Source organism: Engraulis encrasicolus, chromosome 14, assembly GCF_034702125.1.
Source record: "Engraulis encrasicolus isolate BLACKSEA-1 chromosome 14, IST_EnEncr_1.0, whole genome shotgun sequence".
Lineage (NCBI taxonomy): Eukaryota > Metazoa > Chordata > Actinopteri > Clupeiformes > Engraulidae > Engraulis > Engraulis encrasicolus.
The window spans coordinates 34,363,066-34,376,622 of NC_085870.1; the positions used below are offsets into that span (position 1 = coordinate 34,363,066).

Below are 13,557 nucleotides of genomic sequence, written 5' to 3' on the forward strand. Positions count from 1 at the left end.
AAGTCAGACAACAAGTCAATTCCACAACAGACTAAAAAGAATGACACAGTGATATGTGCAAAAATGCCACCAAGTTTGAGCAGGATTTTTATTTCCTACTTTGTGAGACTCCTTTGAGGTGTGCATTTTCCACCTGCTACTTTTAAATAATGGTTTGTGAGCGTTTCTGTGTGAGTGTGTTTGCATTTGCTCACAGCGTCTTTGCTGGAAGCTGCAAGTGTGTCAGTGTGTATAATTGTGGTTGATAAGCTGTGTTTGTATGAATGTATGTGTATACTGTAAGTGAGCATGTTAAGGCGCACAGGTGTGTGTGTGTGTGTGTGTGTGTGTGTATGTCTCAGTGGCAGAAGTTGCGGTGTCCGGGCTGCTGCAGCATCTTGGTGTGTTGGCGGGAGGAGGAGGAGTGTCGTGGTTTCCTCTGGCGCGTGTTGTTCTGGCGCTGCATGCAGTTGCGGCCCATGCGGGTCGCCCGCGCCTGAGCCTGCTGCAGCCGCGTGACCTTCGTGACCTTGGCCAGGGCGCCCGCCGCCTGCGACGCCAGCCCACGCACCAGCCGGACACCCGGGGAGCTGACCGGTACGGGTACCTCGTCTTCTACCAGGCTGTGGGGATGGCACATGTCATAGTTAGTTACTACACAGGCAGTGGAAAGATCATGTCAGTGATGTAGTCTACTTTTTTTGTGGTGGATATACTGTATATTTGTGCTATTCTAATTAATGGATCAATCAATTTTAAGTGGGTATACTGAAACCCCTGAAATGTTTAAGTTTTACTGCGATACCTGCGTTCTACGTTGAGTACACCACTGGTGTTATGTCCTATACAACACTTGAACTTACTACTACTAGTATGAAAAGGGAAAGGACTTGGAGACAGAGCATGCGTTCAAAATATATTCACTTTACTCAACAACTTCATCTCAACTTATGTACAGTAGCACGCTTCACAACAAGTAGGCTTAAGTACTACATAGGCGGTGGGGACATGAAATGACACGTCATGGATAACACTAATACAAGACTGTGGGGAGACCATGTTGAATAGTGCTACATAGCCTGGGAATTTCCATGTTGCCTTGTCTGCTCATTCTGACCTGAAACCCGGGCTGAAATGGTCTGTGAGTAGTCTGTGTATGATAATCATAATCATAAAATTTGACAATAATGCTATGGTTTTCAACGTTCATACATCCCCCGATCAGGTTTGTTTCACAGCACACTATATTTTAGGCATGCCACCTGCTGGTCAGTGTGTGAAGGACAGCCAAATCACAGGCTGAGCTTCTTTTTTAGTTCCCAAAGCACATGGGCAACCTCCTTCCTCAACATAATAATGACTTAGTTTTATATAGCGCCTTTCAAGAAACCTATGGTCACTTTACAAAAGGAGATGGGGCTAGGGAATATAGGAGAGAAGAGAGGACGGGGTAGAAGTGGAGTTGGGGAGGCAGAGTGGTTAAAGGGACAGTGTGGTCAATTTCAACATGCAGTTGTAATGCTCACACTAGCCTGGACTTGTCAGTGCCTGAATTTTTTTTTCTTCTTCTTCAGCCGTTTCCGAGATCCTGGTCATTGTAATGGGGGCAGCTCTTTGTTTACATTTCAAAAAAACATTTTTATTTATTCCCAAAAACATCCAAAAGGTTATAAAACATCAGCAGACAACTAGCAAACAGCAGTACCTTTTGGGAAAATATTTGGAGTTGGCCTATGTTTCATTTTTAAAAAATGTAAACAAACGCTGCCCCCATTAGAATTGCTCATATCTCGGAAAGGGCTGAGCCGAAAAATGTGGCATCACCAGGTACTGACAAGTCAAGGGTAGCGTGAGCAATACAACTGCATGTTGAAATTGACCACACTGTCCCTTTAAGGACCATAGGCCTCAGTGAATAAGTGTGATTTCAGTTTGGGTTTTTTAACATAGCCAGCATGGGGGTCAACATGGTTCAGCAGTGAATATTCAGCATCCCAGGCTGACTTCCAAGACCCCATATACAGGTATACAGGTCCTTCTCAAATAATTAGCATATTGTGTTAAAGTTCATTTTTTCCCCATAATGTAATGATAAAAAAAATAATCTTTCATATGTTTTACATTCATTGCACACCAACTGAAATATTTCAGGTCTTGTTTTGTTTTAATATTGATGATTTTGGCATACAGCTCATGAAAACCCAATATTCATATCTCACAAAATTAGCATATCATGAAAAGGTTGTCTAAACAAGCTATTAACCTAATTATCTGAATTAACCAATTAACTCTAAACACTGGTAAAAGCTTCCTGAGGCTTTAAAAAGTCTCAGCCTTGTTCATTACTCAAAACCGCAGTCATGGGTTAGACTGCTGACCTGACTGTGTTTAACCTTGAAGTCAATGGCAGTGGCATTGCATGAGGGTTATGAAAGCCCAGATATCATTGATGCTTAGCTGCCAGCTGTTTTTTGTTCTTTGATCTGGTGACCCACACTTCCCTCTTCATTATACTCCATAGATTTCCATACCAAGTTTTTCTATTTTTGTTACAAATCTAATTCTAATTTCCCAAAATGAAACCCCATTGAAAGTCAATGGAATGTTCTGTCTGGCAATTAGAATTAGATTTGTAACAAAAATAGAAAAACTTGGTATGGAACAAGGCTGAGACTTTTTAAAGCCTCAGGAAGCTTTACCAGTGTTTAGAGTTAATTGGTTAATTCAGATGATTAGCTTAATAGCTTGTTTAGACAACCTTTTCATGATATGCTAATTTTGTGAGATATGAATATTGGGTTTTCATGAGCTGTATGCCAAAATCATCAATATTAAAGCGATGGTTCGGAGTAGAATCACCCTAATGCCATTTGAACCGTGACACCCATCCACCTTTACACCCGAAGTGTTTTCTGCTTACATCAGCAGAGTTGCCGTGTTATTCGATGTTTATTCCGGTTAGCTTGACTCAAGCGCATATGGATACTGGGCACCGTCTCCAAACTTTCCCCACAAAAATAACATGTCATTACACCAAACTTCTGCAGTAGCACAAATATGGTCTGTACTCACGAAACGAAGCATTTGGAAGTTTGGAAATAGTCCAGGAGTTTAGTATCATCAACACAAGCTGAATAGCTTCTCTGCTGCTAAAGCTGTGCCAACGTTACTTCCGTCATATGAGACAAGCCCGTAAAAGTCTTCAACAAACTTCCAGACGAGAGTGTTAAAAAAGTTTTCATTGAATTGTGATTAAGGCTTATATTTTCAAGGCAATACTTAAAAGATATTTCAAATCTTACCTACTATCAATTAGACAAGGATTTTCGTTATCAATACTGATGCTGAATTCACTTTTCATTGTGCATATTATGAGCTTCGTTTAGGACTCTTACATGCTTGTCTTAGATGACGGAAGTAACGTTGGCGCAGCTTTAGCAGCAGAGAAGCTATTCGGCTTGTGTTGATAATAATAAACTCCTGGACTATTTCCAAACTTCCAAATGCTTCGTTTCGTGAGTACAGACCATATTTGTGCTACTGCAGAAGTTTGGTGTCATGACATGTTATTTTTGTGGGGAAAGTTTGGAGACGGTGCCCAGTATCCATATGCGCTTGAGTCAAGCTAACCGGAATAAACATCGAATAACACGGCAACTCTGTTGATGTAAGCCTGCGGCAGAAAACACTTCGGGTGTAAAGGTGGATGGGTGTCACGGTTCAAATGGCATTAGGGTGATTCTACTCCGAACCATCGCTTTAAGACAAAACGAGACCTGAAATATTTCAGTTGGTGTGCAATGAATGTAAAACGTATGAAAGTGTACTTTTTATTATTACATTATGGGGAAAAAATTAACTTTAACACAATATGCTAATTATTTGAGAAGGACCTGTACGTACATACCATGAGGCCCAGCCAAAGCCACTGGCAGAGCCTTTCAGTACTAACCTAACCCTAAAATCTCTTCTTAAAGTGCAGATCATTCCCTTGTGTCATTGTGATCACACTGCAAAAGCACAGCACACAGTTCACACAAGGATATGCCATGTAACCTTTCTCTCTGTCTCTGCATGTAACCTTTCATGCACGTAAAGAAGGTACTTGATCTACTTTTGTGGCCAGAATGAAAATCTTCAGTAGCCTGTTCAGTAACCCATAGAAAACAATATTTCTACAATAAATTAGAATGTTTCATCTATCATAGTCACAGAGGCAAAGTTTAGTTATATCACCTGATTACAAAAACGTCACACAATCACCACCTATGGTGAGTCTGATTCTCTGAAGAGGGTAGAAGTGCTTGCCAAAATGTGTCAGATGAGGGGGGGAAAAACAAAAAAAAAGTTTTGTGTCTGTGTGATGGATGAAAATTTACAGTTTGCTGTAAGAAAGAAAGACATGATGAATATTATTCAAGGAATGTCTCAGTGTTTGCCTCCTGTCCTGTTTGCCTACCTGGTGCTGTTCATAAGGCCTACGATGCTCTCCTCAGGGGACTGTGGCCGGCTGGGCTGGGCCGATAACACTGCTGTTGGAGAGTTGGAGCCATTGGCCAGCTCTGCTTCTGCAAGGAACCAGAGGTGCAAAAAGGTTCAGGTAAGGAAAGACCCAGCAAAGATGTGCATCACACAAAGTTATGACATTGTTGGTTCATATCCATGGTAAAATGTGAAACCAGCCTGATGGCTGAAATGCTGGTTCAGTACAGATATCTGCAGGAGTGTGCTGTCTTCAGCTTTTGCACAAGGTCTTACTGTTTGATCTCCTTGTATATAACCATTTAAGTGTTATGTCATGTTTTTGAAGAGGAAACAAATGAGACATGGTGTCCCCCGAAGTCCAGTAATACACAAATGCTTCTCTCTAGCCATATATGGACACGGATCTCATCATGCAAATCGGTTCAAAGGGCAGGAATTAGACCAAGAGGATGTTTTCCAGGACAAACAATCCCTGTTATATTCCCAAAGTTACTTCACCTCCTTCCTCTGTTTACCACAGAAACTCCTCCACGCAGACGCAGACCCATAAACCCAAACGTCAAGATGGTGCCAACCACCGGTTTGAAGGAACAAGCACTTCTTATCAGTCTTAACACATTACTGCCTATACACCCAGTACGCTACAGTCAGTCAGTAATGTGACAACCAAACCCTACCCACTGTCTCATGATGCAGGCATACATATAGGATGCATTTTCAACCTTGGACTGCCCCAAAACTACCCACCAGGGAAGCTGACTGGGAGACAAAGGGGTCAGTTGTCCCAGGCCCTGAGACAGAGGGGGACCCAGAATTGGGTTATCATCACATTGTATTTGTTGAGGGAGACCCTTTCAGATGACTTTATCCTGGGCCCAGCCAAAGCTGTCAGCTGCCCTGCTACTGTGACAGAGATATTCTGCCTGCACAGTCCGGCGCAAACCTGTCACCTCGTCAACTACAACGGTCCGGAAATGGGAGTCACAGTACGATACCGCTGGACTAAAGCACCAGTCCTCCAGTCCAACAGCATCGACACTGTATGAGGCTTTCGGGAGGGAGGTTTAACTAACATTCCACGCCAACTCTGCTAGTTGGCCTCCATTACACTACCCACCAGTGATGTTGACAAGCTGCCACTCCTCGTCCTCCTCCTCATGAACGCGGGCTACTGGAACCTCTGGAAGCTCCTCAGCACTCCCGAAGAAGAGGTTGGTTAGACGCTGGAACATGGCTACGGTCTGGATGGGGTTGGTTGATGGACCGACTGACTGGCTGAAGGATTGGATGGAGTATGGGTATGGTTCCTTGGCTTCTGGACTGTAGCACTTGTTGGTTGTTGTTGTTTCGTTGTTGAGTGGTTTATTCAACCAGACTGTCGTTTGTCTTCAGACTCGGCCCCCTTGGTCTCCTCTGGACGTTTTTGAGGCAGGAAGGGGGTGTGTGAGGTCAGAGAGGACGGATGGGGTTTCAAGTAACAAGCAAGGGCCTGTGGGCATTAAAGACAAAAAAAGAATTTGCATGTTAGTCTATTTTTATACTTATTTATTGTACATATTTATTGAACACTTTCACAGAAAACATGGGAAAGAGCTCTTTGATAATTACTGTCTTTTTATATTCTGCTTTTATTTTTCAGCATTACGAGCCATACTTTTAAACAAACCTTGTACTGGAAATAAATGCAGTTTTGGTGTAGTTGCTTAAGTTTTACACTTGGAATCAATCATGATTTTGTTTTAGAGCATGTTCCATGGTTGAGTTCTCTTCAAAATCAGTGATGGGCTACAGGGGTGACAAATTATTTTGGGCTGAGGGCCACACTGGGTGTAGAATATTGACCATAGGACCAGATGTCGCAGGCAACATACCTGTGCCAATAATAAGAAATGCTGTAATGTACACTGGTATAAGTTCTTGGCTATTTCACTTCTGTACATTGTAATATTTAGATATGATCTTGATTAATCGCATAAGATTGCAAGCCTACAAGACCCCTAGCTGTGAATGCTAGGTGTTCGTGTTCCACTTTGGATTTGAAATGTTGTCTTGTGAAGGTTCTGTGGGCCAGATGAAATCGCTCTGCAGGCCGCATGTGGTCCCGGGCCTGAGTTTGTCCACCTCTGGGCTACTTTATGTGTATGTGTTGTCCAGTTGTAGGCCAAGTCCACCTCAGTGAAGCACTGGGGTCTCTGTAGGCCAATACACTATATACAGTATATACACTACATTGAATCCAATATGTATTTGATCCCTTGCTGATTTTGTTGGTTTGCCTACTAAAAAAGACATGATCAGTCAATAAATGTTATGATAATATGTATTCTAATATGGAGAGACAGAATATCAAAAAGAAAATCCAGAAATTAACTGAAGAGAATATATATTAATTTATTTCCATTTCATCGAGCAAAATAAGTATTGATCCCCTGCCAACTGGTTACAGTTCCGGGCCCACAGACCAGATGGGCACTTCCGATCAACTTGTCATTTGAATTAAAGACACCTGTACATACTAACATGCATAAAAGACACATTGAATCAGCAGAATCAGTCCATAGTATGAGTGAATCAGTCACACTCCAACCTCACCAGCATGGGAAAGACCAAAGAATGGTCAAATGATATCAGGGATACGATTTTAGACCTGAACAAAGATTAAATGGACTGCAAAGCCACAAGAAAGAGACTGGGTATTAATGACCCAGCTGTTGATGCATTTCTTCCAAAATGTGAGGAATACAAAATGACTATCCATCAGCCTGTCAGGGGTTCTATACAAGATTTGACCTTTTGTAGGGATTTTATAATCATGAGAACAGAAAGAAATCACCCTAGAGCTGTACGGGATGAACTAGGCAATATTATCAAAGCTACTGGGACCAAAATCACTGATAAAACTACTGGTAGCACTTAGCGCCACAGAGGTTTAAAATCCTGTAGTGCACACATGGTACCTCTACTTCAGAAGGAACCTGTGCAGTCCCACTTGAGGTTTGCCAACAGACATCAGACGGGTTTAGGATATGATAAGGAGGTGCTGTAGTCAGATGAAACCAAAATCAAGCTGTTTGGCATTATCACAATTCAATGTGTTTTGAGAGAGAGTAGTAGAGTAGTAGAGATCCCAAGAACACCCTCCTCACCATCATGCATGAAAGTGGTATCATTATGGTTTGAGGGTGTTTGTCTGGCCAAGGCACAGGACAACTTCGCATCGTCAATGAATGGATGGAGGGAGACATGTAATGTGCAATCCTGAGTGCAAACGTCCTTCCCTCCAACACTACACTGAAGGGTGGGCCATTTTTGGATCTCCCAACATGACAATAATACACAACATACAGTCAATGCAACAAAGGAGTGGCTCAATAAGAAGCATATTAAAGTCGTGAAGTGGCCTAGACAGTCTCCAAATATTAACCCTATAGTAATTCTATGGAGAGAACTGAACCTCCCATTTGCCAAGCTACAGCCACAAACTATTCATGTTTTAGAGATAATGTGCAAAGAAAAATGGGCAAAAAATATTTTCTACTATATGCACAAACATTGTCATTAACTAAAAGAAGCATCTAACCTCAGTGCTAGACAACTAGGGCTTTGCCACAAAGCACTTTATCCTCTTTAGCTAGAGGGGTCAAATACTTATTGGCCTAAATTAAATACAAATAAATTAAAATATATTATTTTAAGTTATTTTCTGGAATTTCTTTTTGATATTCTGTCTCTCCATGTTTGAATACATATTATCATAAATTTATAGACTGATCATGTATTTATTAGTGGGCAAACCGGCAAAATCAGCAAGGGATCAAATACATATTGGACTCACTGTATATCATTTTTGTTCTAGTTTGCTATGCTATATTTAATCATCTCCACTGAGCTCATTCTCTAATGGATAGAAGGCCTACTGATGACTTGAGATATATGAAGGTAGCCCAACTAAGTCTTACTCAGTTCAACTTGACACAGGCCCAATTAACTCATGTGCCATAGGCGTAGGCTCACCACGATTTTTGCAAATTAGGTCAGATATTTTTTTATTTTATTTTTTACACGCAGGAAGCTACGCAAGTCTGTTATTCCTGGGAGCCACATCCCTTCCATATGAGGCCTATAGCAACGAATGATGTGATAAACGCTGAGAGGACACATAAACTGACAGGCAGATAGGCAGGCAGGGTGCATCATTTCATGTCTCCCAGACCAATTAACGCTATAGCAGACACACACGCGCTGTCATTTCCCTAAGTGGTCCCGTGGTCGCTGGGCTCAGGGAGGCAGAGGTGTGAGCAGGGCTCTAAATTAACACCAGCCAACCGGCCAAATGCTGTTGAAATGTCATTTTGGCTGGTAGAAAAGAAAACTGACTAGCCACTTTGACCCATTAGTGAGAGCATTTTGGCCAGTTAGATTGACATCTAGTAGCCATTTTGGCTGCTTATGAAAAAAAAAGTCCATTTAGTTTAGAGCCCTGGGTGTGAGTATGAGTGGGCATGGTAGGCCTATGGGATGGGGCTGGCTGACCCCCGACTGAGCTGAGCTGCATTGTTTGAGCCCCATCTGCTGCTCCGGTGCACGCCCTCCTCCTCCTAAGGGGGATGGGCCATGTTTTAAAAACGCCAGTCCCCCCGTGTTGTGTTGTTGTTGGGGGTCCACTGCACCTGACGTGGCAGGTTACATAGTCTGGAGTCTGGAATCTACACATAGTCTACCTTCCATTCCTTCACTTTTTTCCCACCCTATCATTCCTTTTAAATGAGCGTGGCTATTTCCATTCCGTTTTACCGCATTGTATTTATTTTAGGGTCAAGATGCCATTTTTGGTTAAATTCTTTTCTTGGTCTTTTTTTTTCTTTTGCCCTGGGCGGTGTGTGTTATTTTGCCAAATCTGGAACAGCTTTGTCAGATCCTTTTTTGGTGAGGGAGAAGCGTGGACAAAAAATGTAATAGGGGCATGCACACGTCATGGTTTGGATGCAGGGCTACTGATAGCAACACACTCTCCAATCAAAAGGAAGAAAGACGCTTCAAAATATGCAAGAGAGCCCATTATATCCCCATATTCTTACTCCTATTTAGGTGCATATTTCTTTGGCAATTATATTCCATGATTTGTGTATTTTGATACTACAGAGTAAAATAGAACACCGGGCACCTTTTAGTTCCTGAAGGAAAGAGTTAGGCTACTTTAATCCACAAGACCAAGTGGGAGGGTCCAGTAAATTCTAAATGAAATGGTCCAGCCACCTTGCCTATTTGTTCTGCTTTGGTGTTGATGCTGGTTCGAGTCCAGTTTCCAAATGCATGGTTGGCTCCATCAACAGAACCACCTTGGAAACGAGAAAGGGGCTCCTATGGAACGATTTTTTTGTTATGTCTGTTTTCATTTTCAATGAGGCAGAGTAAATAAGATATAGCCAAATATATTCATAACATAAAGGGCTATTTTAGTAACGTTTAGTGTAAAAAGAAGAAAATCCCAATATGTAATTCAGATGGCATACAGAAAATGGCTTTGCCATGGAAAACATCGACTGTGGGATAAGAGTTTAATCCGAGCTAACGGTTCGTTTTTGAAAATAATCCTTTCTGCAGCAGCTGTATGCAAAGAATTGCTGTTATGCAAAACATGGTGATAACTTTCATTTGATATGGTTCGAAATATTTCCTTATTTAGGGAATATGCTGCATTTGCTCCATCTTTTGAACACAAATTGTGTAAAGCTGATTCTTACCTTCTCCTGAATGTCTTCAGAGAAAATACATCCACAGTGTTTTTAAAATGAATTAAATATATCATGTAATGTTAAACTCATTTAGTTCGTCGAATGAGGTAGACTATTGTGTTTCCCTCTTGATAAAAGGCAAGTGTTCTTGTCAAGGCAGTCGACCCATGTCAGTCGGGCCAGTACACAATAACAAACAGCTGATCGTGGTAACAACAATCTTAGCACCGCCTCCGTCCAAGCAGCAGGGCAAACGGACCAATCACAGTTTTACACACACCCAAACGAGGCAATTTTGGGAAGCAGTGGAAAGGAGAATCAGCGCCGCGGCTGCTTTGCCTTCTAATCCCTGATTCCAGATCGGATTTGTTTGTGCTCCACCACACCCAAGTCGCTGCAAACTGACCCTGGGACGGGTGTTGAAAGGCGCACTGGAGTGGGTGGAACAATCCAGTTTAAAAAATGTAATGAGAGAACATTATTGGACAGTGGTTGTTCCCCTCATTTAAGTAGGCAGGGTTTCTGCTTGTGGTTATATTTTAAAAACCGTTATGTTTTAGCTTTTTATGTTGAGATCCAGGTGATTTATAGCCTATAGATACAGTGCAAATAAATAGTTGATGTAAAACTTCCTTACCCTTTGTGCTACTTGGCGTGCTGCAACCTTGATGTTAAAATGTTGCTCATGCGTTACATAGGAACCGTCCCACTGGATATTGAGAATTGTTATGACGCATCATTGTTGCGTATTTCTATTACCCGCGTTTGCCAAAAAAGCTATGGCTCATCGCATTGCCCACTTATAAAGTTATAAACCTCAGTGTATAGAAATACCATAAAATCCGGGCATTAATATCGTTTGGTGGTAGATGGAGAAAACAACTTATAACCATGTGGAATAGTAGGCCTATTTGTTTGGTGACGTGAAGTTGTTTAATATCGCAACAGAGTAGTCATAGCCGTAACGTAGTCTCTGGCGATGATGATGAGGGTGGTCTTTCCAGTGAAATATGGAATGATGGGATGTTGAGGGGCGGGATTCAGTTTGAATGTCGCCTCTTTCCAGTGGGAAGTTGCTGTACTGTAAATCCATAGTCCCCCTGCCCCCCTTGCACAATAGGCTATTTCAAAAGCATCTCATTCTAAAGTTCTCACTGAAGAGTGCACAGGAAATCACACCGCAACATGCACAGGCACGCATGGATGTGCTGACTATAATAATAGCAGCAGTAATAATAATAATTAACAATTATTATTATTATTATTATTATTATAATAGTAGTAGTAGTAGTAATAATAATAATTATATAATGATAATAATGATAATAATAATCAGAGTTGTATAAAGTAGAAGTAGGCCTAGACGTAGGCCTACTCGCACAAATGTAATTACAACACTAGTGGTATGATATGACATGGTTTCAACTTTGTAATATCATGCTACTAGTGTTGTAATTAGCCTACATCTGTAAGAGTACTTCTACTTCTACTTTATACAACTCTGATGATGATGATAATAATAATAATAATAATAAGAAGAAGGAATACAGTGTGTGTTCCAAAAGGTTTTTTTGGGTGACGTTTTCTCTTGGACATTGCCTTTTTGCTCTTCCCCATTTTTCTCATTTTAATTTCAAATGCAGTGCCGTTCCTCTGCCCTGTTTCCTTCAGATGATTAGGCCTTTAACCAGATTACATGATGTAGGCCTAAGTAATGACTGACCAGTGATTTTCATTATTCAAATCCACATGCCCAAAAGTCCTGTTATAGCTTCTTGCCCCCATAACAAAAGAGGTGACTAGAACCGCCCATATTATCACACAGTGTCACTTCACCAGTGCATCTGTGGGTTCAGAAGCAGGTAGGCTACATTTCATACGTGCCGTCCTGCTGCATACCAGGCCATTTAGTCTATCCATAACAGATCCCTTACAAGGGCATAGAGAGTTGAAGTGCCGCTGTCCTCGGCCATGCAGGGAGCAGGTGCCAGAACAGTCAGTGCCTTAGTGGAACACAAAACACGCTACACTGCACTGCACTACTTTACAGCACTGCACTACACTGCACTACACTTCACTACAATACTCTACAGCAGTGTTTATCAACCTTTTTATAGGCGAGGCACCCTTTCAAATCATGAAAAACTTCAAGGCACCCCAAACCAACAAGCTAACATGGCATTGCATCCGATACCACACAAGCTTAGAAAAGTAACACATTTGGAGACGTCATACGACCTACGTTCAAAGTTGCAGCTGACTGGGGCGACCTATATTTACTTTATTGTGCGTAAATGGCAGATGAAAGATTCCACTGACTAGCATTAACTTATCAATTTAGACTAATATGTATTATATTACATAATTTATTTATCAGCCACGTTTCCGCGGCACCCCTGAGGTGGGCCCGCGGCACCCCAGGGTGCCCCGGCACCCCTGTTGAGAAACACTCCTCTACAGTACACTACTCTGCACTGCACTGCCTGCACTACACTGCACTGCACTACTGTACACTGCACTGCACTGCACTGCACTACACTAACTACTCTACTCTACACTGCAATGCACTGTGCACTATAGGCTACTGAACTACACTACAACACTATACACCACACTACACACTACACTATACTAACCCCAACTCCGATGAAGTTGGGACGTTTGGTAAACAGTGAATAAAATCAAAATGCTATCATTTTCAAAACACTCAATCTATTCATTAGATGTAGAATAGTGAAAAGACAACATATTAAGTGTTAAAACCGAGAAAAAATATTGTTTTGGGGGAGATATGTACTCATTTCTAATTTGAGAAATCCAACACGTCTCAAAAGAGTTGGGACGGGGACAATAAATGGCAGCAAATGTCGAGGAAGACTAAAAATAAAACAAAAGACAACACTTAACAGTTAAATACATTAACCGATGAGATGATTTTATATAAAAAACAGTGTTAATTCCTATCTTGGACATGATTTCACCAGCTTAAATGGTGGGTGTATTCCTTGTCATGTTTTGCAATGTTTTCCTTTCTGTAGTGCTTACAGTGTGACAGGTCTTGACCAAAAACCCACCATTTTATCACATGCTGGTCCTTATGATGGAGCCAAACTGTTAAAACATAGTAGAGAGAATGCAATTTGACCTTACTATGTGGCAGTAATCGAAGATCTCCCTTCAAAATGTAATGCATGAGTGGCTTTTCATGCTGTTTAAAACCCATTTATACCATTCAGCACTGTATTTAACTCTACAGATGAGTGAGAACATCTTAACCAATGCACTACTGCATCCGCATGCCATCATGGAGGCTGACTTTTGAAGCTAGCACTAACACAAGTTGGATGGTCCATTTTCA

At 41.5% G+C, this 13,557-nt stretch overlaps 1 protein-coding gene across 2 annotated transcripts; it reads right to left on the reverse strand.

The window, feature by feature from the left end:
* Window positions 1-52: 52 nt before the first annotated feature.
* tp53inp2 (tumor protein p53 inducible nuclear protein 2) lies at window positions 53-10,945 on the reverse strand. Of its 2 annotated transcripts, none has more exons than XM_063216494.1 (4): window positions 10,837-10,945; window positions 5,582-5,953; window positions 4,439-4,547; window positions 53-602 (listed from the first exon to the last, which is right to left on the reverse strand). In XM_063216494.1, the coding sequence occupies exons 2-4, from the start codon at window positions 5,694-5,696 to the stop codon at window positions 338-340; spliced, it is 489 nt and encodes a 162-aa protein (XP_063072564.1). In that variant the 5' UTR covers window positions 5,697-5,953; window positions 10,837-10,945; the 3' UTR covers window positions 53-337. The 2 variants fall into 2 exon arrangements, with proteins under 2 accessions (XP_063072564.1, XP_063072565.1); XM_063216495.1 differs by lacking the exon at window positions 10,837-10,945 and adding an exon at window positions 10,209-10,357.
* Window positions 10,946-13,557: the final 2,612 nt, after the last annotated feature.